At 41.3% G+C, this 27455-nt stretch overlaps 1 protein-coding gene across 2 annotated transcripts in view; it reads left to right on the forward strand.

Moving 5' to 3' along the window:
• Nucleotides 1–9497: 9497 nt before the first annotated feature.
• Nucleotides 9498–27455, forward strand: part of LOC124775077 (zinc transporter ZIP10) — a 314104-nt gene continuing 296146 nt past the window's right edge. For both annotated transcript variants that reach the window (XM_047249883.1, XM_047249881.1), the window contains exon 1: nt 9498–9713. In XM_047249883.1, coding sequence (XP_047105839.1) covers nt 9588–9713 — 126 coding nt within the window. In that variant the 5' untranslated portion in view covers nt 9498–9587. The remainder of the gene's footprint in view (nt 9714–27455) is intronic.

A 27455-nucleotide genomic window follows, 5' to 3' on the forward strand; every position in this document is an offset into this window, starting at 1 on the left:
CAATCCGACGTTTATCAAAGTCGGAAACGTGATGGTACGCATTTCTCCTCCTTACACGAGGCATCACAACAGCGTTTCACCAGGCAAAGCCGGTCAACTGCTGTTTGTGTATGAGAAATCGGTTGGAAACTTTCCTCATGTCAGCACGTTGTATGTGTCGCCACCGGCGCCAACCTCGTGTGAATGTTCTGAAAAGCTCATATCACAGCATCTTCTTCCTGTCGGTTAAATTTCGCGTCGGTAGGACGTCATCTTCGTGGTGTAGCAATTTTAATGGCCAGTAGTGTATTTTAGCATTCAGAGGAAAAAGTTGGTGACAAATTTTGCGAAAAGATTCGCCGTAACAAAAACCCTTTATTTTGCTGATTGTCACACCAACTCGTGTATCATATCCGTGACACTATCCTCCCTGTTGTTGTTGTGGTCTGCAGTCCTGAGACTGGTTTGATGCAGCTCTCCATGCTACTCTATCCTGTGCAAGCTTTTTCATCTCCCAGTACCTACTGCAACCTACATCCTTCTGAATCTGCTTAGTGTATTCGTCTCTTGGTCTCCCTCTACGATTTTTACCCTCCACGCTGCCCTCAAATACTCCCTATTTCGCGATAATACAAAACGCGTTCCCCATCTCTGAACTTTTTCGATGTCCTCCGTCAATCCTGTATGTTGCGGATCGCGCACCGCGCAGTAATACTGCAGTAGAGCACGGATAAACATAGTATAGGCACTCTCTGTAGTAGAATTGTTGTATCTTCTTCGTGATCTGCCAATAAATAGCAGCCTTTGGTTCGCTTTTCCCACATCATCTATGTGGCCGTATCAATTAAAGTAATTCGTAATTGTAATGTCTAAGTATTTAGTTGAAATCACATCCTTTAGATTTGGATGATTTATAGTGTGACTGAAATTAGCGTAGTCCTTTTAATATGCATGTAGAAGACTTCATACTGTTCATTATTTAGAATCAATTGCCATTTCTCGCACCTTACAAATGTCTTGCCTAAATCATTTTACAATTAGCTTTGATCAGCTGATGACTTTACCAGGCGGTAAATGGCAGCATCATCTGCAAACAATTCATGAGGGCTGCTCAGACTGTCTCGTAAATCGTTGATATAGATTAGACACAGCAGAAGACTTACAACTCTCTCTTAGGGAAGACCATATGTCACTTCCGTTTGACTCCATAACTTTTCGTCAGTACGAACTGTGATCTTTCTGCCAGGAGATCAGGTAGAATCACGAATGCAGCCACACTACAGAGACGATGTTCCGTAGGCATGCAATTCAATTAGAAGTCACTTGTTAGAAAAGACATTAAAGCTTTCTGGAAACTTAGGAATATGGAATCAATTTGAGATCCTTGCTGACTACAGTCAATATGTCATCTGAATAAAGATCCGTGCTGACTATTTCCCAATCAATCATTTTCTTTCAGGTAAGTCATAATGTTCTAGCTGAGCATATGTTCCAAAATCCTACTTCAAATTGACGTTAGCGATATGGGTCTGTAATTTAGCAGATTACTCCTATTTCCTTTCTTTAGTATTGGTGTGACCTATGTACACTCCTGGAAATTGAAATAAGAACACCGTGAATTCATTGTCCCAGGAAGGGGAAACTTTATTGACACATTCCTGGGGTCAGATACATCACATGATCACACTGACAGAACCACAGGCACATAGACACGGGCAACAGAGCATGCACAATGTCGGCACTAGTACAGTGTATATCCACCTTTCGCAGCAATGCAGGCTGCTATTCTCCCATGGAGACGATCGTAGAGATGCTGGATGTAGTCCTGTGGAACGGCTTGCCATGCCATTTCCACCTGGCGCCTCAGTTGGACCAGCGTTCGTGCTGGACGTGCAGACCGCGGGAGACGACGCTTCATCCAGTCCCAAACATGCTCAATGGGGGACAGATCCGGAAATCTTGCTGGCCAGGGTAGTTGATTTACACCTTCTAGAGCACGTTGGGTGGCACGGGATACGTGCGGACGTGCATTGTCCTGTTGGAACAGCAGGTTCCCTTGCCGGTCTAGGAATGGTAGAACGATGGGTTCGATGACGGTTTGGATGTACCGTGCACTATTCAGTGTCCCCTCGACGATCACCAGTGGTGTACGGCCAGTGTAGGAGATCGCTCCCCACACCATGGTGCCGGGTGTTGGCCCTGTGTGCCTCGGTCGTATGCAGTCCTGATTGTGGCGCTCACCTGCACGGCGCCAAACACGCATACGACCATCATTGGCACCAAGGCAGAAGCGACTCTCATCGCTGAAGACGACACGTCTCCATTCGTCCCTCCATTCACGCCTGTCGCGACACCACTGGAGGCGGGCTGCACGATGTTGGGGCGTGAGCGGGAGACGGCCTAACGGTGTGCGGGACCGTAGCCCAGCTTCATGGAGACGGTTGCGAATGGTCCTCGCCGATACCCCAGGAGCAACAGTGTCCCTAATTTGCTGGGAAGTGGCGGTGCGGTCCCCTACGGCACTGCGTAGGATCCTACGGTCTTGGCGTGCATCCGTGCGTCGCTGCGGTCCGGTCCCAGGTCGACGGGCACGTGCACCTTCCGCCGACCACTGGCGACAACATCGATGTACTGTGGAGACCTCACGCCCCACGTGTTGAGCAATTCAGCGGTACGTCCACCCGGCCTCCCGCATGCCCACTATACGCCCTCGCTCAAAGTCCCTCAACTGCACATACGGTTCACGTCCACGCTGTCGCGGCATGCTACCAGTGTTAAAGACTGCGATGGAGCTCCGTATGCCACGGCAAACTGGCTGACACTGACGGCGGCGGTGCACAAATGCTGCGCAGCTAGCGCCATTCGACGGCCAACACCGTGGTTCCTGGTGTGTCCGCTGTGCCGTGCGTGTGATCATTGCTTGTACAGCCCTCTCGCAGTGTCCGGAGCAAGTATGGTGGGTCTGACACACCGGTGTCAATGTGTTCTTTTTTTCATTTCCAGGAGTGTAAGTTCCGAATCCTTAGCTGCAGATCTTTCGCCGAGCGAGCGATTGTGTATGATTTCGAAGTACTGAGCTATTGTATCAGCATACTCAGAAAGAAACCAATTTGTTACACAACCTGGACCGAAGAATTTGCCTTAATTAAGTGATTTAAGCTGCTTCCCTACGTCGAGGATATCTACTCCTAAGATACTCATGTTTACTGGTGTTCTTGATTTGAGTTCTGGAACATTTAATTCGTCCTCTTTGGTGAAGGAATTTCGGAAAACCGTGTTTAGTATCTCCGCCGTAGTGGTGCTGTCATTGGTAACATTACCATTGCTATCGTGCAGCGAAGGTATTGATTGGGTCTTGCCGCTTGTGTATTTTACATGCTATCAGAAGCTCTTTGGATTTTAAATCAGATTTCTGGGCAGTGTGCTTGTAGCACACAGTTAACTTTTTCCATCCAGCAACCAAACAGTGACGCCATGTGGTCCAGAGACTGTACGAGCCATGGAGCCGCGTCTTGACTGAAGAGGAAATCGGGTCCGGATGTGGCAGAACTCTAGTTGAGGGAGCTATTTAACACCTCGGGTTTTGTAGAAAACTGCCGATTGCGCAGAAGGCTCTGTTTTTCATAGCCAACCTAACAGTGCTCATCTGCACAATTTTCGATAGGCTACAAAGTTAAGTAGGGTGAGCCAGCACTGCCTTCCTCTGACGGTCAGGGTCGCTCCTCTGGCGCCCTCAGTGTATCTGTGTGGGAAGGGCCGTTCAGACTACGCACGAAAGCCGCAAATTGTGCCTCGTCGACATCCGCCATCGCAACAAGCATTATTTACACATAATATTGAATACTTTATATTCAAATATCTGTGATAGCGTCCTCATGTCATCGTAATAGTTCGTCGGCCCTAGAGAGCGTAGCATAATAGGGACCCTACAGAAGATACTTTGTGCGTTGTCGGCTGCTCAACAGAAAGGTGTCATGGCTGGGTTTTTAATTAGCTGTAATACAGGGCCTTGTTACCACGGCTACGACTGCCAGTCTTCTACAATAGTCAGGTTTTAGTACTATGACCTTGCATGCGCCGACAGGCACAAAAGCGCGAACAGAAGGATGTCCACGAGGCACGATTTGCGGCCTACCCTCTGGGCCGCGGGCAGGAGCAGAAACTAGGAAACTAGGACAAACGAGCAAAACAAAGCGCCGCATACTCTCTGCGGACGGCTTTTTACCGGAGGGAGCCACAGGGTCGAAATGAAAACTAGGAAGTAGCTGACAACAGGTAACACAGGCGTTATAACAATGGTGCGAACACAATCGTGAACTGACCGCTCATGCAATAGGAATGTTTCAAGGAGAAGCAAGTCGTGAGTAAAAATAAATGGGAAACATCTAAAAAGCAAGGAAACGAGCAGATCTGCGACTCTGTTGATAAGAAGCGACGTTCACCCACACACGTAGGACTCTGTGTCCGCAACAAGGTGACTCACAGACGAAAAAAGTGGCACGTTGCACTAACAGATCTTTGCAGTTTTAGAACAAGAGGTGCCCACGTCACCTGAACATTCGCAGTATTTTGTAAACAGTTTGGGGTACAATGATATTAGTAACTTCGCAAATTAAAATAGAAAGTGGTTGAATGGTTCAAATGGCTCTGAGCACTATGCGACTTAACATCTGAGGTCATCAGTCCCCTAGAACTTAGAACTACTTAAACCTAACAAACCTAAGGACATCACACACATCCATGCCCGAGGCAGGATCCGAACCTGCGACCGTAGCGGTCGTGCGGTTCCAGACTGAAGCGCCTAGAACCGCTCGGCCGGCAAAGTGGTTGATGTAAGGCATAAATCAACCTCTGAAAAGAAATTAGATTGGCGCATCTTAATCTAGATTCTCACAGAAGTCAGAGGACAGTAATTTATGATCTGGTTCTGGGCAATTTAACAGTTTATCATAATATTTTTCTATTTCCAGTATCATTTAAGTCAATTCTAAGTATTTCAGTCTTGAAACAAACACTTGGTGCTTGGTAGCGCTTCAATTTATTCTTTAAGATCTGATAAAAATCTCTGGAACTGAAATAAAGATCTCTGGTTTCCGGCTAAGTAAGTGTAACTGCAATCATCTTCGTCAACATCGAAACGTTGCACCATTTCGATGAACTCAATAGCTGGAAATCCGAGAAGGTTTATATCAATTCGGCTCACTAAGAAAGGCAACAAGATCACATATTTGACATTTTTTCGAAGTTTTCTTGCATTCCAAAAGTTGTGATTTTTCCAATACTCTTCCGATTCTCTGTGTTTCCCTAGGTCTCTTTTCTTTATTGTTCATGTTTTTCATAGTTTTCGATGATTCCAGAGCTTTTTCATTTTCTCCATTTTTATGATCTTGCTGTTCTGCTAGTTCATACTCTTCATTCCGCTATGCAAGTATATCTAGATGACGCAGTTGTTCTGTTTTCTGCAGTATTGATTTGCCTAGATAGCTCTCGCGATTAAACATGTTAAGTAATTGTTATTTCATCTTGGAATTTTTTAATTTCTTCTAAGTGCCTCAAAGTGTGTTAATTTATTAATTTCTGTTGCCTTTTTTGTGTTTTTATAAAGGAAAAAGTCATAAATGAAGAATTTGATTTTGATCGTAGTATGTTTAAAATATTATGATCAAAATCAAATTCATCATTTATGACCGGTGTAACATTCATTATTTCTTTAGAATTTCTCTTAGAAATGACCATGCATTCAAATGGATTGTTCCTAGTCTTGGATTTGATGACTGCAGTGTTTTATCTTTTTTTGGAAGCTTTCTTCCTTTCCTGTTTTGCACTGAAATGATCTAATAGTTTTATAACATTTTGTTCTGAGAGTTCAGATAGTTCGGTTTCCATAAAATCCAAGACTGCCTCAGTTTTTTCTGGATTCTTCTGTTTGTCTTCAGGCAAGGATCCAAGGTTGAGTTATGGGAGGAGGCCGCAGCTCTTTCTCACTTTCTCGTCCCCTCGCTCTTCCCCAAAATGCAGGGTGTAACAGGTACAAGTGCAGATATTTTTATTGGCGACTGATGACAGTGTAAGTGTTTACTTTATTTGTAGACCAATAATTATAGCTATTAGGAGTAGTATATTTTTAGTTTGTTTACTACCTCCAAATACATATGGCAAGAACAATCTGTTAATGCTAATTTTCCCCTGGGCAGCATATGGACAAATGGATGCATAACAGGTAGTTATACTACTGGCGTATTTCACTTACTGATGCAATTGCGACCATGCAGAAAACATCAGGTACTAAATCATCTTACGTTTTTGCGAGAAAACTTTTCAACGCAGAGAAAAAACAACAAACACACTGATGTATCTACATATTAAGGTACCATATATAACAACTTTGTTAGTAGTCGCCATACAGGAAACTCATTGCAAAACGAAAACACCAGCAACAAAAAGGGTGGTGGAGGGGAGAATTTCAAACTAAGAACTACTAGGTGTTACATGTCATCGATCACATGATGTAGGAGTACGTTAAAAAAGTTACTGAAAGCGCATCTGTCGCTTCCAAATTTGCCGACGATGGACCCGTAATGTTGCCGAAAATTGCAAACGTCACAACTCTAAATTCCGTTGTTGTATGTCTAGTAGCAATATCCAGGATATACAAAAGACAAAGCGCTCACGATCAAGATGAATCGAGAACTCATAACCATAAAAGCCGAAGCCACAGGAAAGGAACAATCCTGACCCTTCACTTGCAAACAAGTCTCAACACCATTTAAGCCACGAAAAGCGCCAGCGTTTGACAATAGCCACTCTTAATTCCTAATAATGTGCATAAAATATGCAAAAGTATGGGTGACTCATTTCTGCACAGACATTACGCAAACCGCCAGTATATCACAATAATTTCAACACTCGAAGGTAATCCCTGTATCAGATTCTCGCAGTCAAGCTGATAGCCCTGCATACCAATAACAATGCTATCTATGACCAACAAGCTACCAGAACGGCTTATTCATAACAAAATCAGTACTTGAATATTTGAAACAGTCCCAATCGGACAAGACGAACTTGTGGCCAAAACGAAGCTGTCACTCCCCGCACACCTCGGGGCAGGATTTCAAAGAAAACATAAAATCGCAGCTACATTCATTGACTAATGTCAGGCCTGCGTCAGAGTGACTAGAGAAGGCATGACATACAAATGTCTTCGTGTAATCTTGCAAGGCATTCGCTCCACTAATCGACAGTATACTAAATAACTCGGTGTTCCAAGTTATGCAGTTCGTGATCGGCTCCCCAAGAAAACTAAGGAACAGTCTACTACGGGTATCACATTTTGCCCCACTTCTCACAGAAGTACAAAAAGCATTGCTGAGGAAGTTCGGTTATGCTGACGACTCGATACTTGCAACAAAATTTAGCTTAATTGAAATGAGAAGAAATCCTAGCAGTGGGCATATAAGTAATGAGAAAGTACTTTCGCAAGTGGAGACTCCAACAAACACCACCAAAACTGAGATTCCCCGCTTCCATCTGAGTAAACTCTCTGGAAGAAAACTCAACATACAGTTTCAAAACACTACAGCTACAATGTAACACTAAAAACTGATAGAACAGTCTTCCAGACAGCACCTAACAAAAACAGCCAAAAAATTTAAAATAGTGTCATCTAAATGCTATATGGGACAACTTGTGAAACTTGGGAATCCACCTTGCGTTCTTATGACCTGGTTCTTGTCTTTCCAAGCGTAATATCATAACCGGATCCACTCTAGAACAGGGTTACACAAATTGTAAAGCGAATAAATGCTCCGCAAAGAACTATTAATAACTTGGCAGTTCCTTTTTCGACTTTTTGATGACGTCAATTTTTTTCAATTTTATTATGATTTCTGAGTTGACAGTTATGATTTGTAACTGAAGTAACCACTGAAAAAAAAACAAGTTTTCCTAGTTCTTTAAAAAATTATAACGTTAAAAATAAAAAAGGTGTTCCATCAAAGCACTCTGATTCTCGAAGCCTTCCGTTAGAGGAAAGTTTGGAAATCCCTCCTCTAGACGACCAGTAACAAAGACAACAAGGATCGCTGTAGAAGACCGCATTGAATCTTGCCAACAGATGGACTCGAGATTGGAGTGGAGAACCACAAAGCAAAACTGGCATCACAGAAGAATACGATGGTAGACCAGAAAAACCCCGTCTACGACCTCAGAATTGATAGATTACATAAATATCCCAGAAGTTCGTTTCTAATTTGGTATATTATGTACATTACTCTGTTATTACTTCAAAGTTTGTATTTTTTGAGTCACCAGCCCGCCATGAATTCCTCTCCTGTGCCAAACTTTTCATCTCAGAGTAACTACTTGCAATCTACGTCCACAATTATTTTCTCGATGTATTCCAACCTCTGTCTTCCTCTACCGTTTTTACCCCCTACAGCTCCCTCTAGTACCACGGAAGTTATTCCCTGATGTTTTAACAGTTTTCGTATTATCCTGTCTCTTCTTCTTGACAGTGTTTCCCGCATATTCCTTTCCTCTCTGATTCTGAGCAGAACCTCCTTATTCCTTACCTTATCAGTCCATCTGATTTTCAGCATTCGTCTGTAGCACCCCATCCCAAATGCTTCGATTCTCTTCTGGTCCAGCTTTCCCCAAAGTCCGTGTTTCACTACCATACAATTCTGTGCTCCAAACGCGCATTCACAGGAGTTTCTTCCTCAGAGTAAGGCCTATGTATGATACTAGTAGACTTCTCTTAGCCAGGAATGCCATTTTTGCCAGAGCTAGTCAGCTTTTAATGTCCTCCTTGCTCCGACCATCATTGGTTAATTTTAAGCCGAGGTGTTCATTGCAGCAACTTTTCCTTGTCTTTTGCAAACCAATTACGCTAATTTAATCATTATTAATGATCGTTTGCTGCTTGAACTACAAGTATTTCGACCACCCATAGGATGATGAAGTCTCGTACCATTCCCTCGCCCTGCTATAGAAGAAACTCACGTAAGTGGATAATGACGATTCAGTTTTTTAGGAGCAGAGCACTGGCTGTTAAGTACATTGTGTTGGGCTCGAGTCCTGGCGTGACAGACGGCTTCAACTTCTCGGAAAGTTTTTATAGGCAAGATGGACAAAAACATGTTCGTAGTTAACCGCAACGACGTTTACACGAACCATTATCTGGAATGGCGTTGTGCCGGTGTCGTCGATGCGATGAGATTTGCATCTGAAAAGGGATTATACAACCGTTTCAGTTGAATGCTCATCTAATGAAATGACTTCAATATTTTAAGAAACTAAGGATTCCAAAGTCATGATTCAGGCGTATAATGCCCAAAAAATGTATACTGCGAGGACACCCGAAGAACTCGAGGCTGCAAGGCGAAATGCCACCTAGCGGCGGGACTCCTAAGCTATGCCGGCTACTTTCGCCGCTAGTGCTGCCACCAGCGGCAGTTTATGAAACTTACAGCAGCTATGTCTCGGACGAATCCGGCCGCAGCTTCAGTTTACAGCGGGCTGACGGTGGGAGTGGTAGCAGAATTGGAAGCGGACGAGATTTCAGAGGGACGCGCCTGACTAAGGGGGTGGTGCACGGCCATGCAACTGCGATGACGACCGGAGCTTGCTGTGTAGTCGTGACGCTGTTAATAGCGGCCGCCGCCGCTGACAGGACAGACTTCTTCCTCAGGGAGATCTTCCACAAGTATGGAAACAGTGGAGTCATAACCTACGAGGTGAGTTTAGGGCGCAGCCGGCACACTGCGGGGTGGGGGTAGCAACCCTCGCCTCCGGCGCGCGCTTTGATTTCCCACTAATTACTATGTCGTGAACTGCTTTCAGTGTAATTGCAGCGCTCTTATATTGACTGCGTACTAAAGATTGTGATGTCGGTAATTGTGCTTTCTGTTGGATATTTAAAGTGTTTGTGTGTGGCACGTCGTGAGCTAAGTTAAAAGGAGAACGTGCCGATGTTGGATGACAAATGGAAAAGTATACGCCTGCACTGATAATAAAAATTATCATCTGATGACGACCGAATTGAACTAAGGAGATAATCATACTAGCTGGTTGTTATTCAGTGTGAATTCCAATATATTCGGTTTCAGTGAATGAAAGTCGTTGGAAATAAACAATTTTTTTATTTTTAATTTAGCTGTTAATTTAGTATGTTATGCGTGTACACACGTAATATCACTTGCTTGCTATAATCAATTCCTATACATTGTTGCTGCTTCTAGCATTCTCCAAGAGCTCTGTTACAAAACGACTTTAGGAGAATTGGACAACTATATTCTATGGTTTAAATCATATCACTTTGCGCATAACAATAACTTGTACACACCAGTTTTGATTCCTGCGTCAACTGAACAAGGAATCTTTTCACCAAAAATAGTGTTACCGATTTACCCAGAAGTGCGTTCTATGTTTGTTTACCCTGCAGATCTAATGTTGCGTTGTATCTCCGGACACACTAAAATTTTTTAGAATTGTTAGGTTTATGCTTTACAAAACAGCTTCTTTATTACCGAGACAGTGGAAAAATAAGCACGGTAACGGGATTTATTTTATTGTTTTAGTGAAAAATCTATGTCAGGGCAATGTCCCGAACAGCGTGAAAACCCAAGACGAAAGCTATAACTAATTTAATGTAAATATAGAGAGCTAGAACTGTAAAAACAGTGAAATAGAACTGAGAAAAATATACATCGTTGGCACGTACATGACAAAACGCCTGAAATGTTTTATATCCATTGGTAGCTATTACCTTGTTTGTTTTCTTGTGTTAAAACACTGAGACAGTGGATTCACGCTCTCCTGCATGTAAAACGAATAGCATTTTATAATTTACGCCCATGGAAAACCAGGTTTGGCATATGAATATCTGTTGTCAGCTGATTGTCGCTGGAGATGTTTTGGCTGCCACCGAGGCCACGGCTAATGGCGGCCCCGGCATTGCTGCGGACTGCCGGCTGTCCATAGAGTGATAGCGTACAGCGGCGCCCCCACTGCTCGACGCTATCTCTGATCTCACCACGTCGAGACGATGACATCGCTACTAGTCGCTCACCAACATTTAAGGCTCTATTTGTAACTAATCATTTATCAAAAACGAAGGCACCGTAATTTCGAATGAAATTGAGAACACTAAAATTGGGGATTTGTTGACTTGACAGTATTTGTTTTGTTAACTGTGAAGCATAGTGCCAAACAGCAACATTTGCACAACAGTGGTAGTGTTTAACCAGATTTCAATAATTCCAATTCGAAACTTTATTCCCAAACAAATGCAGTGATGCATCCCGTACACGCAGTGCTGATTTATCTGTTACACAGTAGCAAAACTCAGAATGAGAGGTTGAGAAACCTGTGTATTGATTTATCAAAACGTATCAAGAGTTGTGTGGTGAGAAAGTTAAGCAGTGCACTCGTCAGTATTTTGTATTGTTGGGTTCGCAGCATCAAACGCAGTAGTGCTTGAGAATTGCGGTACTGCCGAAATAGGCCTATTGTACAAAATATAATAAAACTATTAGCAGCTAATTCGTAAGACTCATAGCACTCCATAGTGTATGTCTAATGAGACACTATTCTTCATTTACTATAAGTCTATTATTCCTGCTGTAAAAATTATGTGCGTTTGAAGTTGCTATACATTTCCGCGTTTGGAGGACTGTAATTATGTATGTGTTTTATTGGAGTACCTCTACCAATTACATGATGTGTTTAGCTTTCACCAGATTGTTCACAAACTGGATTATGTAAAGATGAATGATAAATCTCTTTCGCGCTATAAGAATTATTTTCGTCGCTACATAAACAAGAAACAAGGCAGAGGACAACACAAGCCAAACAATCCATTCGCTGAATTGCATACTTGGGTCAGATAAAAGACAAAAAATAGTTATCTTAGTCAGTAGTACAAAGAAATTGTTTTTATGAGCGGAATCCTGGGAAATGATCGAACGAGATAGAAGCAGACTTGAAGCCGTGCAAATGTATTTTTTGGAGCAAGGAGTCATAGAGTTTCAAGGCGAGAGAAAATCCCATATACAGAAAACAGGAAGCGAATGAAAACCCTTCATACATCATGGAAGATGTGGAAAAATGGCGTTTAAAATGGTACGGACATATGATCAGATTATGGGTTTACCTAAGTCAAAACAAATTACTATAAGCATTTTTGGATGGTGACTGTCAACAGCCGATAAGTAATGTATAAAATGAATATTTGATCCCAAATATTTGTGTTTGCAATAAAAACAGCTGATAGTTCAAATATGCATTTAATACATAGAAAGTACTATGTTGGTAATCCCCATGCAAGAGGAGAAGTTGACACTGTGCCGAATGGAAGAGTAAAGTAAAGGAGGATATGCAATGAAGAAATTTGAAAGAATATTTGTACAAGGCTCGAAAGACTTGGATACGAAGCTGAAGGAAACGGCCTATAGAGCTGTAAACAACTTGTATAAAAGGAAAAAACTCCGTATAACACTCACGAAAACTTATTTTCACTTTGAGAAGATGTATAAGAGACCAACAACCGTGCCGATCATAGTATCTGTTACAGTAATAGCAATTTAGATGTCTGCCAGATTGCTGCGGTCGGTAAATTCCTTCGTTTCCCTCGTTACATGATGGTGTTGGAGAGCCGTGAGGAAAGGAATAATTCAATACGGTTTTGTCTTCGGCGCGTGTCAGTTAATCATAACTTACTTCTATGGGTGATGGAAATAAGTACCACAAACAGGGGAGACCGAAGCTGCTACGCAAATTGACACACCCTAATTACACTGATTAACTGGTATCGGAGAAACCAGGTGCAATATGTTGAGTTATCGTCAAAAGTAAATTCTGCACTTCTTAACTACCTGAACATCGTTATTAAAAATATCTAGAGTCAGTGTTAAAAATCAAGGAAATATTATAACAGACGAGAAGAATTTTTATGCATAATCACTATAACATTTAGACTCTTTGAAATGTGACGATGGAAAACAGTGGAAAACGATCTGTCCCTAGTCATAAGCCTGAGCCACTTGTCAGCAGTATTGTACAAATTACAAGATATTGCATATTTCTATGAACAGTCTTTTCCTGGAGTGACACGTTATCTTCGAATTTATGCTACGTCTCGTGATGGTTTAGTGAAATGGTGATTTAGATGTAAAAGGGAGATCATGTATTTCATACAATAGCTGTATGACGCCAATTGGAGGTGCATCCAGACCTCGGAAAATATGTGACAAAAACAATTGATTTGAGGATATTGTTTATGTGTGTCGCACTATGGAAACAATATACTAACTGTTACAAATTTCCGTAGCTTGTTTTGAGAGCTAAGTGTGCGGCTATCGTTAAAGACGAAACACTGACTTTATCGAACGTTTGTCGCTGCTGTCTGCAGAAGATTCATAGATCCTGATATACAGCTCTGGTGTGATGCAGTAAAACGAGGGCGTTTGATTAAAGCATAGAATGGCGGAAAATTAGTGGTATTGGTGACGTTATGCTCATAACACTGATGTTGTGAACCTCTTGTTTTATTTGAGTTATATCTTTCCCATGAACGAAATGCAGACCTTGTGTGGATCTTTACGGGCTGATGAACGGCGGCTTGCAGCGGCAATGAGGTGACAGTTTGATTGGAGTTGGCTAAACCGGTCGGCTCACCATCTCCAGAACGCATCCTGCTACCCTCAGTGCGCTTCTTTCTGATATTTCCGGCCAAACAACTCTCAACGCACACCCCAGCACAGTGCAGGGAGGACCCAGGCGGAAGGAAGAAGTTAATACTGGTTGAGAGACTGCTAAGTGGATCACTTTCTGCAGTTTCTCACGGACACAAAACCATCGCGACACCCGCCTTGGCTATGTACCTCCTTAACGAAGACTTTTCCTATCGTCGCTGTGGAACACGATCCAGACTATATCTCATCTTTGTTTCCGTGATCTATGGTTTTCTCTCATTTGTCAAAGTGGATACACGTTTGTGAATTTCAAGGTGCATCATATGAAAGAAAAAAGTTTCCTTTATTCTTTGGATTCTCAACTTTTATCACAAATAAGTAACGAACAATTTGCTAAGACGAATTGTCGAAACAGCGCTTGTATCGTATGCATTTCGACAAATTAAATCTTGCGCTAGTTCTCTTGTTGAGTAGCACCAGAAAATTATTCACGTATTGTGAAGTAAAATGTATGTCTTGGGCTATGAATTCTGTCAGTAATCTATCGTCTTCTCTGCAATGTATCGTGACCAGAATACTGGCCACACTTAATTATTGACTGAAAAGATAGATATTCCTCTAAATTAAAACTAAAGCAGATTACAGTGCAGAGGTGGATTCCTAAGATTTAGTTACTACAGAAATATTTTCCTTTGATTTAATTTCACAGCAGAATTTAATCTCCAATCAAACTTCAACTCAAAATCTGAATTCCCCATATTGTTTCTCAAATGATTACACATTTCTGCTTATGAATCACATATACGAAAATCTCTCTTATAAGAAGGCAGAAAACACCGCTTTGGGTGTAGAAAGTCTTTCCTATTAAAATCACGATCAGCTTCACGCTAATTTCAGTGCACCCTCAGTATTTTACTTTCTTTTTACACTGGCTTAGTAAATATAATATGGAGTATAAAACTCCTGTAGATCATGTATTTTCACAAATTATGTTTGGAACATTGTTTTACGCTGTCCTGAAGCCTCACCCCGTCCTTCACGTCATTGATAAATCAAAACCCGCCAGAAAAATTTGTCAAATTGATTAAAAGGCGTCCCTAAAATAAAATAATACGAGTATTTGGTACAACAAGAATAAAATAAGTCCTGCAAAGTGTGCGAACATGCACACACATCAAAAAAAGTTTTACATCACATCGGTTCCGAGAGTTCCGGAACCTGTACCGAAAATTGGAATAGAGATCAACATAAACAACATCTCTGCCCTTTTTATTGCTCATGAAAACCACACATTGCATATTGTACAGCGAGACTTTCAGAGGTGGTGGTCCAGATTGCTGTTCACACCAGTACCTCTAATACCTAGCAGCATGTCCTCTTGCATTGATGCAGCCCTGTATTCGTCGTGGCATCCTATCCACAAGTTTATCAAGACCCTGTTGGTCCAGATTGTCCCACTCCTCAACGGCGATTCGGCGTAGATCCCCCAGAGTGGTTGGTGGGTCACGTCCTCCATAAACAGCCTTTTTCAATCTAACCCAGGCATGTTAGATAGGAGAACATGCTGGCCACTCTAGTCGAGCGATGTCGTTATCCTAATGGAGGTCATTCACAAGATGTGCACGACGGAGAGCGCGAATTGTCGTCCATGAAGACGAATGCCCCGCCAACATGCTGTCGATATGGTTGCACTAGCGGTCGGAGGATGGCATTCACGTATCGTAGAGCCGTTACGGCGTCTCCCATGACCACCAGCTGCGTACGTCGGCCCCACATACTGCCAACCCAAAACAGCAGAGAACCTCCACCTTGCTGCACTCGCTCGACAGTGTGTGTAAGGCGTTCAGCCTGACCGGGTTGCCTCCAAACACGTCTCCGACGATTGTCCGGTTGAAGGCATATGCGACACTTATCAGTGAAGAGAACGTGATGCCAATCCTGAGCAGTCCATTCGGCATGTTGTTGGGCCCATCTGTACCGTGATTGGAAAGATGGACCTCGCCATGGACGTCAGGACTGAAGTTGCGCATCATGCAGCCTATTGCGCTCAGATTGTGTCGGAACACAACGTCCTGTGACTGCACGAAAAGCATTATTGAACATGTTGGCGTTGCTGTCAGGGTTCCTCCGAGCCATAATCTGTAGGTAGCGGTCATCCACTGCAGTAGTAGCCCTTGGGCAGCCTGTGCGGGGCATTTCATCGACAGTTCCTGTCTCTCTGTATCTCCATGTCCGAACAACATCGTTTTGGTTCACTCCGAGACGCCTGGACACTTCCCTTGTTGAGAACCCTTCCTGGCACAAAGTAACAATGCAGACGCGATCGAACCGCGGAATTGACCGTCTAGACATGGTTGAACACAGACAATATGAGCTGTGTACCCTCTTCCTGGTGGAATGACTGGAACTGATCGGCTGTCTGACCCCCGGCTATTGGCCGTGGTATCCGGAAACCCAGCAAGATGGCGCTAGACGGCTACAGAAAGTGGGGCTGGAGCACTGAACGGTTAAGCGTGAAAGAGAGGTGGGGGGGGGGGGGGGAGTGCTGTACATCAAAATAAATTATAATTTAAATCAGCAAGTGATAGAAAACATAGAATATGCGTGTACAGAAAACTAATGCTCTAATTCCCGTATGATGCAGACCACTACTATTTGTAATGTATATTATTTCACACAATTTTAATACCTATTGAGAATTTATAAACAATATTTTTTACATGCATCGGAATATGTTGTCGGACAGCAGGAACAATGGACTACCTTGTTAGGTAGTTAAAATTTCCTAAAAATAGTTTAACGTGAGCCCAGGAGATTTTTGTAAGGCTCGCAAAATTGCAGTCTCTTCTCAAATATTAAGGTTGTAACTTGTATTATCCAAAAATATGATTTGCGTTCCCTCGTGTATGTCCATGATCTGATGTCCTGAGTCGCGTAAATGGGCAATTAGTCCAGATCCTGAACTCTTGCAGTTGATATGCTATTTAAGCAGAGTTGGAAAAACTTCTGCCAGTTTGGCTTATATATTTAGCGTCACGTTGCTGAAATGAGATGCATTAGACACCCGGAACCTAAACCTATCATGAAGCATACTTTGCTTGTCAAATTTGTGCCCGTTGTTCTTAAGAATATAATAAGCCTGGACTATGTTTTTCGAAACCTGGCATTTGCCTATTCTATCAGAAAATATCTCCTAAGAAAGGGATACTGCGGTACTTTTTCCTAGTGGAACCTGTGTTGTCTGTTGAGATAAGGTATTTGATTGGGATGGAAACTGTGCCACGTTGCGACTCATATTTAGCCTTCGTACTATATCCCAGTGCCAACGTAAAAAGGCAAAAAAATTAAAATACTTAATTTGTAATCCCTGTTTGCAACACCTGCGTATGCGTCTAAATTAAAGTGAAACCGGTCGTGGTTTTAATAAAAAACTTCCTATAACTAGAGAAGTGTTTTATACCTTCTTATAAAAATGTGGACGTTTGGTTACTGTTGCCTGCAATCCAAAATAATATATGAAAACGTGTTTTGTGTCAAGTATTATGTAATTAATTTTGTTCTCCAAGTTGACTCAGCGAAATTCACGTTTTTTGCTGTTAAAATGCAGAATTTATCCGCTAGATATTTCTGTGATGTTGTAGAATCTATGATTATGAAACGCAGAAATGATCACATCTTGAGATCTGAAGACAGGACTGGAAAAGTTAATAGGGGGCTACGTCGACAGTATTGTACCTGCTAGTACTTAGGTGAATAGGTTGCCTGACAAGAAGGAAAACTGTGAAAAGTGTGTGCATGCAGACACTGAACAGACAGTTTGCGTTATGCAGTGGTTCGTTAATTAGCAGCCAGAAGTTGATGTAAAAGGATGTTTAGGAATGAGGGACTGGTGAACAATTTATAATCTCGATCTGAAAAATAAATAAATAAACAAACAGATCTGAAGAAACTCACTCCATCCCAGTTGTGTGCTGTAGAGGAATAGGCAGATGGCTGCATTACCATTGCCATTCTGGACATATCTAGTTGACCTAAAATGAGATAATAGGTTAGTCATAATAAAAGCAACAGCGTGGACAAGAAGGAAAGTGACCATCGTTTAAGTAGCAGGCGACGAATGCGGAAGTCAATAATGAGCGTGAATAGCTTTAAATATATGGGCAAATAGGCGAAGACAATTGGATGAATGAAGGCGGGAAATAAGAAACAAAAAATGGAAGTACCATTCCAAGCCACACGAAACGTTTCCAACAAAAAGTGCCTTTCAATAAAAATCAAAATAAGACATTACAACTGTCGTAAAACCAGTGTTTCTTTGCATAAGAATATCAGAATATCTTATCGTCTCTGAGGAGCGCACGTGAAAGGAAAGAAAGCGAGCAAGCGAGATAGAGAGAGAGAGAGAGAGAGAGAGAGAGAAAACTAAAACAATCTCCTTTGTTCAGATTATAAAAAAGTGGATCTACATCAAAGAAACCCAAACAAGAAATATAGTCTAAATAGAAAAAAATACGGACACAATGCGCAAGCGCAGATTTCGATTTCATGGCCACATAAAAGAATTAATGACTTTAAATGGATGAAAGGTATTTCCGACATTTTTACTCGAAACCGAAAAAAGAATAGCGTCGCATACAAACGCCAAAAAAAGGCGGAGGAAATTGGTAAAAAATATCAGAAGACACGCTAAGCCGAAACATCTTCAGAAAAGCTGTAGTAATATTTGGGTCTTTCAGAGATGAGGAATGAACGACTGGTGGCAAATGGTCAGGTGGATGCCGTTCTTAGGTACAGTGTGTTCATGAAAGATATGAGTAAACAAAAACTGACAACAACTGATAAAAATTGGTCATAAGATTGTCGTGATCTCTAGATGGTCGTATAATGGAATGAGTAAGGCAGAAATAATATCTCAGTGAGCTATATAAAATAAAATAGTTGGGGTAAAATTGAGAAAGTGGTAGCTTTAAAAAAGATGAAACTGAAAAATTGCAGTATAGCAAGAATACAAACCGGCAGTGTAATAGATACGCACAGAATTCAGCTGCTACAAGTCCTTGGAAGAAGACAGCATTTTGAAATACAATGTAAACGGCTGTATCTCGAGACGAGCAAATCAATGAAATGTTTTTAAAGCGATGGGCGCTACTGATTATAATATACGATACTTAATTCGTGGCGAATAAAAGTTTCTTTAATATCTAAAACCGTTGTCTTTGGGTAAAGCTATGAAATGAAGTATCAATAAGATATTTTGGCACTGTTTGAAACAAGAAATGCACTGTTAATGGATACAGATCTTGCTGAGTAAAAAAAAAAGCGACATGTGTTCAGTATACTCATCTATTAGAGCAAGTGTGATGTGCAACAGCCGCGTAGCGTTCAGGGTCTCAATATTCAGTATCGCTGTGAATTACGGCGGTGCGCCCTCTGGATGTTGAATTTCATGTTGGTACTCTCACGTACCTGCAGTACGTCTTTGATTGACAAATTGTCTTTGACTACAACGCTTCACGGTTAGAAAGTGTACAATAAAAAGAGGACCAGGACAGAGGAGCACGTTAGCATGATGTACCAGAAGTATGGCGGGGAAGGCGAGCAGACACTGATGGAGAAACTGATCAGAACGAATAGTGGCGTCAGAGCTCTACATTAAACGAAGCAACAAACAGTACACTCATGTGCAGAAATACAAATACTGAAAGTGTTGCAAACAGAAAACAAAAGGAGGGAAACAATCATTGATTGGAAAGAATCTGAAGGAACTTACTCCTCGTCGTCAGAGATTGACCACCAAGTCAACTGTGTTGCCCTCACTCGTCTTACTAGACATCATTCTCATTGTATGGTGTTTATTAAAATGAAGAAGACGTAATGCTACTTTACCCAGAGACGTCGCTTTACATGTTTCTAGTCTATATTTTCTTAATTTAATGATTTTAAAAGGAGGAGGGCTTCAAAGCAATAGCATCTCTCAAGAATGATCATAGAATCTCTTTGACTACTTCATCAGTTGATGGTTACATCTTTCCAGGCAGTGTGCTACGTACTGTTATTCATTAAGTTTTTGACAAGCGTCGTAGGTGGGTATGGTATGCTGCCGGCTAGGTAGTGTTTTAATCGTAGGACGAATAAACTATATTGTCACAATATAGAGCTACATTACTAACATATTCTGAAAAATTCAACCTGCTTTCCACCTCTTCCAGTTCCCACCATTCTTTGCCGTTTGGTACACAATGGGATTGTTAAATCTCTATTTACAGTTCTTCCTAGATTTGTTGATCGAGTATCATCGTATCTTTTACCTATAACACAGAAGAAAGATAATAAAAGCAATGGCATGAACAAAGAGAGGTAGTGACCATCGTTAAAGTAGCAAGCGACGAATGCGGAAGTCAGTAATGAACGTAAGTTGCTTTAAATAGAGGGTATCCGGGAAGTAGGGACGAATATTAAAGTGCTATAGAACATACAAAATTTATTGAAAACTTAATTTTTTTGACAGACATTGAGTAACTTCTCCCACTAAGCTATGAAAAATAATATCCTCTAAAAGACAACCAAAGGCTGCGCTGCAATGAGCAATGCTTTCATTGAAGTTCTCGATGAAGCGTTCACAAACATCTGGTAGGATGCCGTTAATAACCCTTTTAATTTCATCCTTCAAGTGATCTATTGTTTGTGGTTTGTACACGTACACTTCTGATCTCACAAAACCCCACAAAAAAAAGTCACAGGGTGTAAGATCGCATGATCTGGCAGGCCTTTCCTGGTTGTCATGCAAAGAGATGATTTTTTGAGGAAACGTTTCATTCAGCAGAGCAGTCATTCCACGGGATGTGCGACATGTCGCACCATCTTGTTGCAGCCGAAAATCGTCATTTTCGCCAATAAGAGAGGAAAAAAACAGACTGCATGATTCGGTAATGGTAGCTCTCTCATCATTTTCAAAAAAGTGCGGGCCGATAACTCCTACTGGGCCGTGTGGTTCTAGGCGCTAGTCTGGAGCCGAGCGACCGCTACGGTCGCAGGTTCGAATCCTGCCTCGGGCATGGATGTGTGTGATGTCCTTAGGTTAGTTAGGTTTAAGTAGTTCTAAGTTCTAGGCGACTGATGACCTCAGAAACTAAGTCGCATAGTGCTCAGAGCCATTTTTGAAGCACTCCTACTGCCCAATCGTCCATTGTGGATGCTTCTCACCTTCCACAGTCACTCGCGGATTTTCGTTACCCTAGGGACTGTAGTTCTGCTTATTGATGTACCAGATGAGGTGAAGTGCGCCTCATCTGCGAAAATTATTCTTTTTTGAAGTTCTCGATCACAGCTTGTAAGCAAACCGATGTCTCTTTCCATGATCTGCTGTCTTCAACTCTTGTGTACGTTAGATCTTGTAAGCATGCATTTTCAGATCTTTTCAAAGGATTTCAAGCAGAGAATTTGGTGATAAATTCGATTGTTGAGCTCGTCGGCGAACCGATTTCCTGTCACACTGTCAGGCACGACAGCAATGATTTCGAACAGAAGGCGGTCGTCCTGTTTTCTTAATGTTTGGAAGTCTGCCCCTGGTAGCTGAGTGGTCCGCGCGAAGGAAAATCATATCTAACGGCTCGAGTTCGATTCGCGGCCGGGTTGGAGGTTTTCTCCTCTCAGGGACTGGGTGTTGTGTTGTCCTTATCATCATCATTTCATCCCCATCGACACGCAAGTCACCGAAGTCGCGTCAACTCCGAAGACTTGCACCAGGCGAACGGTCTACTCGAAGGGAGGCCCTAGCCATACGGCATTTCCATTTCCGACGTTTGAAACAAACTTGTGGTCTCAAACTTCCGAATCAACTTCCGAACTGATGATTCGATTTGAGCAAAATGGTTCAAATGGATCTGAGCACTATGGGACTTAACTTCTGAGGTCATCAGTCCCCTAGAAAAATGGTTCAAATGGCTCTGAGCACTATGGGACTCAACTGCTGAGGTCATTAGTCCCCTAGAACTTAGAACTCGTTAAACCTAACTAACCTAAGGACATCACAAACATCCATGCCCGAGGCAGGATTCGAACCTGCGACCGTAGCGGTCCTGCGGTTCCAGAAAGCAGCGCCTTTAACCGCACGGCCACTTCGGCCGGCTTAGTCCCCTAGAACTTAGAACTACTTAAACCTAACTAACCTAAGGACATCACACACATCCATGCCCGTAGCAGGATTCGAACCTGCGACCGTAGCGGTCGATTTGAGCAGCATTACGTCCGAGTGTCATAGCAATACAAATACGGTTGCCGTGGATCCTTCACTGTTTTTGTAATAACTTTTACCACTATGATACGTTGAACAGTTGTCATCTGCTCCATGACGAAAATAAACATCAAACAACAGTGCTAACCACACAAAAGCTATGGGGCTACTAATGGGAAGGTTTGCAAATAACAAATACGAAAAAAAAAACACGGCTGCTAACCGTCATATAATGACAAAATGGCGCGAAATTCAAATCCGTCCTTACTTCCCGGACACACTTTATGTGGGCGAATAGGTTACAGATAGTAGGATGAATAAAGAAGTCTTGAAATAAAAAAAATGGAAAAAGGTTCCCAAACCACAAGAAACGTTTACAGCAAAAACTGCTCTTCCATAAAAATATAAATACATCATTGAAACTGTCGTAAAACTAATGTGTGTGTATGCATGTGGGTGTCTTGTGGTCTGTGAGCGAATTAGAAAGGAAAGATAGGCAGATAGATAGAAAGGGACAGAGAGAGATAGAGAGCTAAAACAATATAATATGTTCAAATTATGAAAACTAGATCTACAAGAAAATATCTAAGTATGAAATATATACCAAAACACAAAAAATTACGGACACAATGTGCAAGCGCAGAGTTCGATTTTGTTGTCATATAAGAAGAATTAATGGCTTTAAATAGATCAAACGTATTTTCTACATTTTTAGCTTGAAACCGAAAACAAGAATAGTGTCGCATACAAACGTCAAAAACGGACAGTGGAAATCAGTCAAATCATCTAAAGACACACTAAACCGGAACATCATTGAGAAAAGGTTTATTTGGGTCTTTCGGAGAGGAAGAAAGAAAAACTTGTGCCAAATGGTCAGATAAACGCCATTCGTAGACGCTAAGTATTAACGAAAAACACCTGAGTAAACAAGAACCGACAATAATCGTCATTATGGTTGTAAGATTATCGTGATCTCTAGAACTACTTCTCCCCTTCATATCTGCCACATGCTTTACAGACCTAGCTGCAGCTCTCTGTTCGGTGAGACTGTGATTCTTTCCAGAATTCTGAACAACGATCGTGGAACTTCATTGCTCTCTACTCTTTTCCTTGCCTTATCATAGCAAGCTTTTTCTTTCTCCGAACAAGTACTGAGAAAGCCAACTTAATTCAAAGAACATCGCAATCTGTAATCGGTTTATGTCAAGTCAAGCAGCCATCAAAATACTGAATCAAAAATGGGTATTTTAGAGAAGGAGAACTTCCGGTTTCTGTATAAAGTAAGGTGTTGTGACAGATAAAAAGATTAAAATAAGAAAATAATGCTGATATTGACGAAGGTCTGTGCATCAACTGGTTAAAGTAACAATAAACAAGTTATACGTAAGCAAAAACTACAAGAAAGACGTGATCAGTTAAGTGCGAGTTTCTACTGAAGGTAAACACGGAAGATGGCCGGAGTATGAAAGAGCCTAAGGAGAAATAGGTGACAAAACATTGCCGTTTACAGTGCTTACTGCTGACCTCTCCAGAAAGCGGGCAGAGGGCCAGTCACTCAGTATATTGCGAATTGTCCGCTGTGCGTAGTAAGAATTACTAAGTACTTTTCCAGAAGAGAATTCCAGTAAAACAGCAAGCTCTGAAAAATATCGTTATCAGTCAAACAGGATACCAAAATGAAATTAAAGTAAAACTTGCATCCGCTTCCACGACATGGCTCCCATGATCGTAGTCAAATGGCACTGATCATCGTTGATAAAAGGATCAATAAATAAAATGAAACATCTTTTCAGAGTTCAACACTGTAGAAAACTGTATGCGACTGCAATGAAACAGTGGTGCCAAATTTTTCGTTCGAAAATGTAATAGAGGTTCATAAATATTCACCTAAATACGAAACTGACAGTTACTGAATTAAAAGGAAAGAAAGAAAAAAGAGGAGGTGAGACTCAGTGTGGGCTAGTAACAGGAAGAGTAGCTGAAAAAAAACGAAGCTCAGAATTACTGGGATCATTGGGTAAACGAACCATGACAGAACTATTCCACCTGGTATGAAAGATTCACGAGAAAGGCGAAATATCCTCAGACTACAAGACGAATGTAATACTTCCAGCACCAAAGAAAGCTGGCAAGTGTAAATTCTACCGAACCATCAGACAGATAAGTCATTTGATCAAGATACTGTCGTGAATTATTTACAGAACAGCGAAAAAGGAGACACCCTCAGGGAAGATTTGGGTTCCCTAGCAAAGTAAGAACAGGACTTATCTTCAAGATAGACTGGAGAAAGCTTATAGCGCTCGTAGACTTAGAGGCTTTGCTGACCAGAATACACTCCTTGCAATTCTGAAGGTAATTGGGATAAAATATAGGCAGGAAATAGTTACCTACAACTTGTATAGAAATCAAACAACATTTATGAGAGTCGAAAGGTATAAACGGAAACAAGTGGTTTACAGCAAAGTGAGACAGGGTTGTAACAAATCCCCTATGTTATCAGTGTGTGCACTGAGTAAGCAGTAGAGGAAATCGAGGAGAAATTTGGAAAGAGAATCAAAATTCAGGGAGAAGAAACTAAAATTTTGAGATTTTACGAAAACATTGTCAGAGACGACAAAGATCAGTTGAACGGAAAGGATGGCTCCTTGAATATAATTTATAATATGAAAATCGACACAAGTGAAAGAAGGGGAATGTGGTCTAATTAAATCAAACGATGCTGAGAGAATAAAATTAGGAAAAAAGATACTAAATGTAGTGGATGTGTTGCTGTTTTGGAAAAAAGGTGGTAATATCCGAAGGATATAAAATACAGACTGACAGTAGCGGGAAGATGATAAATCAAATTATAGAGAAATTTATGATACAGTTTGACGTGTGTGTGTGTGTGTGTGTGTGTGTGTGTGTGTGTGTGTGTGTGTGTATGGAGGGGGGAGGGGTTGAAAATGGTAGAGGGAACCAAGGGTTGATTACAGTAAGCGGGGTCAATCCGTATGACCTGCAGAATTTATGCAAGGATGAAGAGGCTAGCGTGGAGAATTGCATCAAACTAGTTTTTGAACCGAAGACCACAACAGTAACATGATAAAATGACTAAGCTTGAAGTGGAAGAGCCTGATACAAATCCTGTCACCGTTCAGATCATCATGGCTGTGTACCGAGTACGCTATCTTTTAATGAAAGAATGCTTGGGAGTGGTATTTGTTTATGCAAACTTAGTACGGCAAATCTCTTAAAAACACATTCAAGCTGGTTAGTTTATCAGCGGCAAAAGGTTCTGTCACACTCGATAAGAGGGAGCAACGCTTACATATCCAGATCTGAGTAATGATACAAATCCTTCCCGTGTCGTATCATCAGGAAAAAAAAGGGACTTTTGATACCAAAGTAGGTCATTCTACAGCATGTCTCGTGCATGAGAAAGAAAATAGAACTTGTTCTTTCACGTTGATTGATATGTTCATTTTTAGATATGTGATGCGCTCGTTTGCTTGTTATAAAAAACTGCAAAACGTAACAGTAAACAGAGTACTGTGTTTTCTTGCTACGCACAAGGTACGCCCCTTCAGTGCGTAGGATATTATTTTAGTGAAGCCGAAGGTGAGTTCGGAAAAGAGCAACGGCAGTTAAGTGGCTTCCATAGTGAGCGTGTTAGCAGTTGGTGTGGAACATTTGGGATGTTGACGTGGGCAAAAATGCGGTAAGTTTTGACGAAGTAAAAAGAGAGACAAACACAACACTCGTGACACAGCTACGAACATGAAGCAATTGGCTCTGTTTTTGCGTATTTTCTCAAGGCTGGAGTTTTTATTTGGCTTTCGTTCTACTGTCGCAACCATGACGATCATACTCATTGTGTTGTTCTCTGTGAGACACTCATTGTGTTGGTCTCAGTGAGACAACGTAACCTTTGTTGCGTGTTCACTGGCGAAATTCCGTGTATCACAATAGGTTGTCTTTGAAAAAAGAGCACGACCACAAATTGTTAATGCGTGTAATACTACATCAACATTCTATGATAAAACTGTATGAGGAAAGGCTGCGTTAAATGGAGATACGCAAATGAAAGATTCTGCTTTAATAAATCCCAGGTAACTGTCTCGACTACAAATTATGTAATAGAGATGAAAATACTAGATTTGCAAATTTATTATGCGATTTTTGTATTCTTCTCATCGTCAGGTCTGAGATAAAAACTGGAGTATCACTGTTGCTTCATGTCTCAAGACGGGTCCAACACTAACAGGACGCTGGTGCGAGGAGTCAAAAACTCTACTGAGGTTTCGGTACGCTCTGGCGATTGTTTTATATCAAAGAAAAGCAATTTTCACGTATTTAATGACATCGTATTCAAAGCTAGACATGGATCGTGCAAGAAACTACCTCTACTTTACATTAAGACGATCTATTACAATTATTTGTATATGTTTGTATGCAAGAGTCTTAACAAACTTAATAAGAAATGCTTCTACATATATATTCTCAAGTGTGGTTAAGACGTTCTTCTCAACACTGGAATGTTGATTATTCAATTAACCTCATTTAATATGCAGTAGCGGCAATTCTTCCATGAGAAGTATAACTGTGCTTTATACAAACTTCTTGATAATCAGGCCTAAGCGTCTTAAAGTAACATGTACCGTACACTTTTCTTGTGTTGTAAATATTCGGGACTTTCTTAGTACAAGTAAAATGTCTTCATTATTTTTACATTTTTCTTTAAATTTTTGGGTTAACTTGGCAAACTTACAGTATCCATAGGTTCTCTCTACCGACAATGACCTTGTCGCAGCTTACATAGGTACGCCTAAAACGGTAAATTATTTCCTGCAAACTTTTTCCGAATGGTGAATCGAGGGCTTGAAGGATCTATTCTGGCATAGACCTGAACGTATCCTATTCTGTTGGACTGTTAATGTAGATATTGGGATTATATGTATCATCTGTGATATCTGCAAGACTCCAACTTGTGTACCTGAACTCTTTTTGTAAGCATCCTATATGGCGAATAACCAGGAACATGAGTCGGAATGTAGTACAATTATTTCATTATATCTTTAACGAATGTTTTGACTGATTAGTTTTTCTGCTGCAAGACAGAAGTTTATGAAAGAAAATTGCATTGTTATTTGAAGACTGCAGTATTCAGGGTAGCTTCGGGCTTTTTGTTTCCGTATGGGAATGACGGAGTATTTTATAGAGTCTTATACCAAATTTATTTCCGTGGTTTCCCTAAATGGTTTAAAGTAAAAGACGGGAAGGTTTCTTTGAAAAAAAAGACACGCCACCAATTCCCTTCTACATTCTTTCTAATCTGAGCTTCGTGTTCCGTCTCTAACAATCTCGTCATCGATGAAACGACATACTCTGATCTTCCTTATTTCCTCCCTTCCTTCAGACAGATTCGTTGTATTCAAATTATACCCTTTGTATTGATCAACTGAGATCACGTAACAACTTCAGTTCCTCATCTTTCATTGTTGTCTCTTATTTTTGCAGTACTCCTTCACTTTCTCTCCATGTTGTATCTTGCTTTATCGTATCCATGTAGT

The sequence above is a fragment of the Schistocerca piceifrons genome, chromosome 2 (genome assembly GCF_021461385.2).
Source record: "Schistocerca piceifrons isolate TAMUIC-IGC-003096 chromosome 2, iqSchPice1.1, whole genome shotgun sequence".
NCBI classification, from domain to species: Eukaryota; Metazoa; Arthropoda; class Insecta; order Orthoptera; family Acrididae; genus Schistocerca; species Schistocerca piceifrons.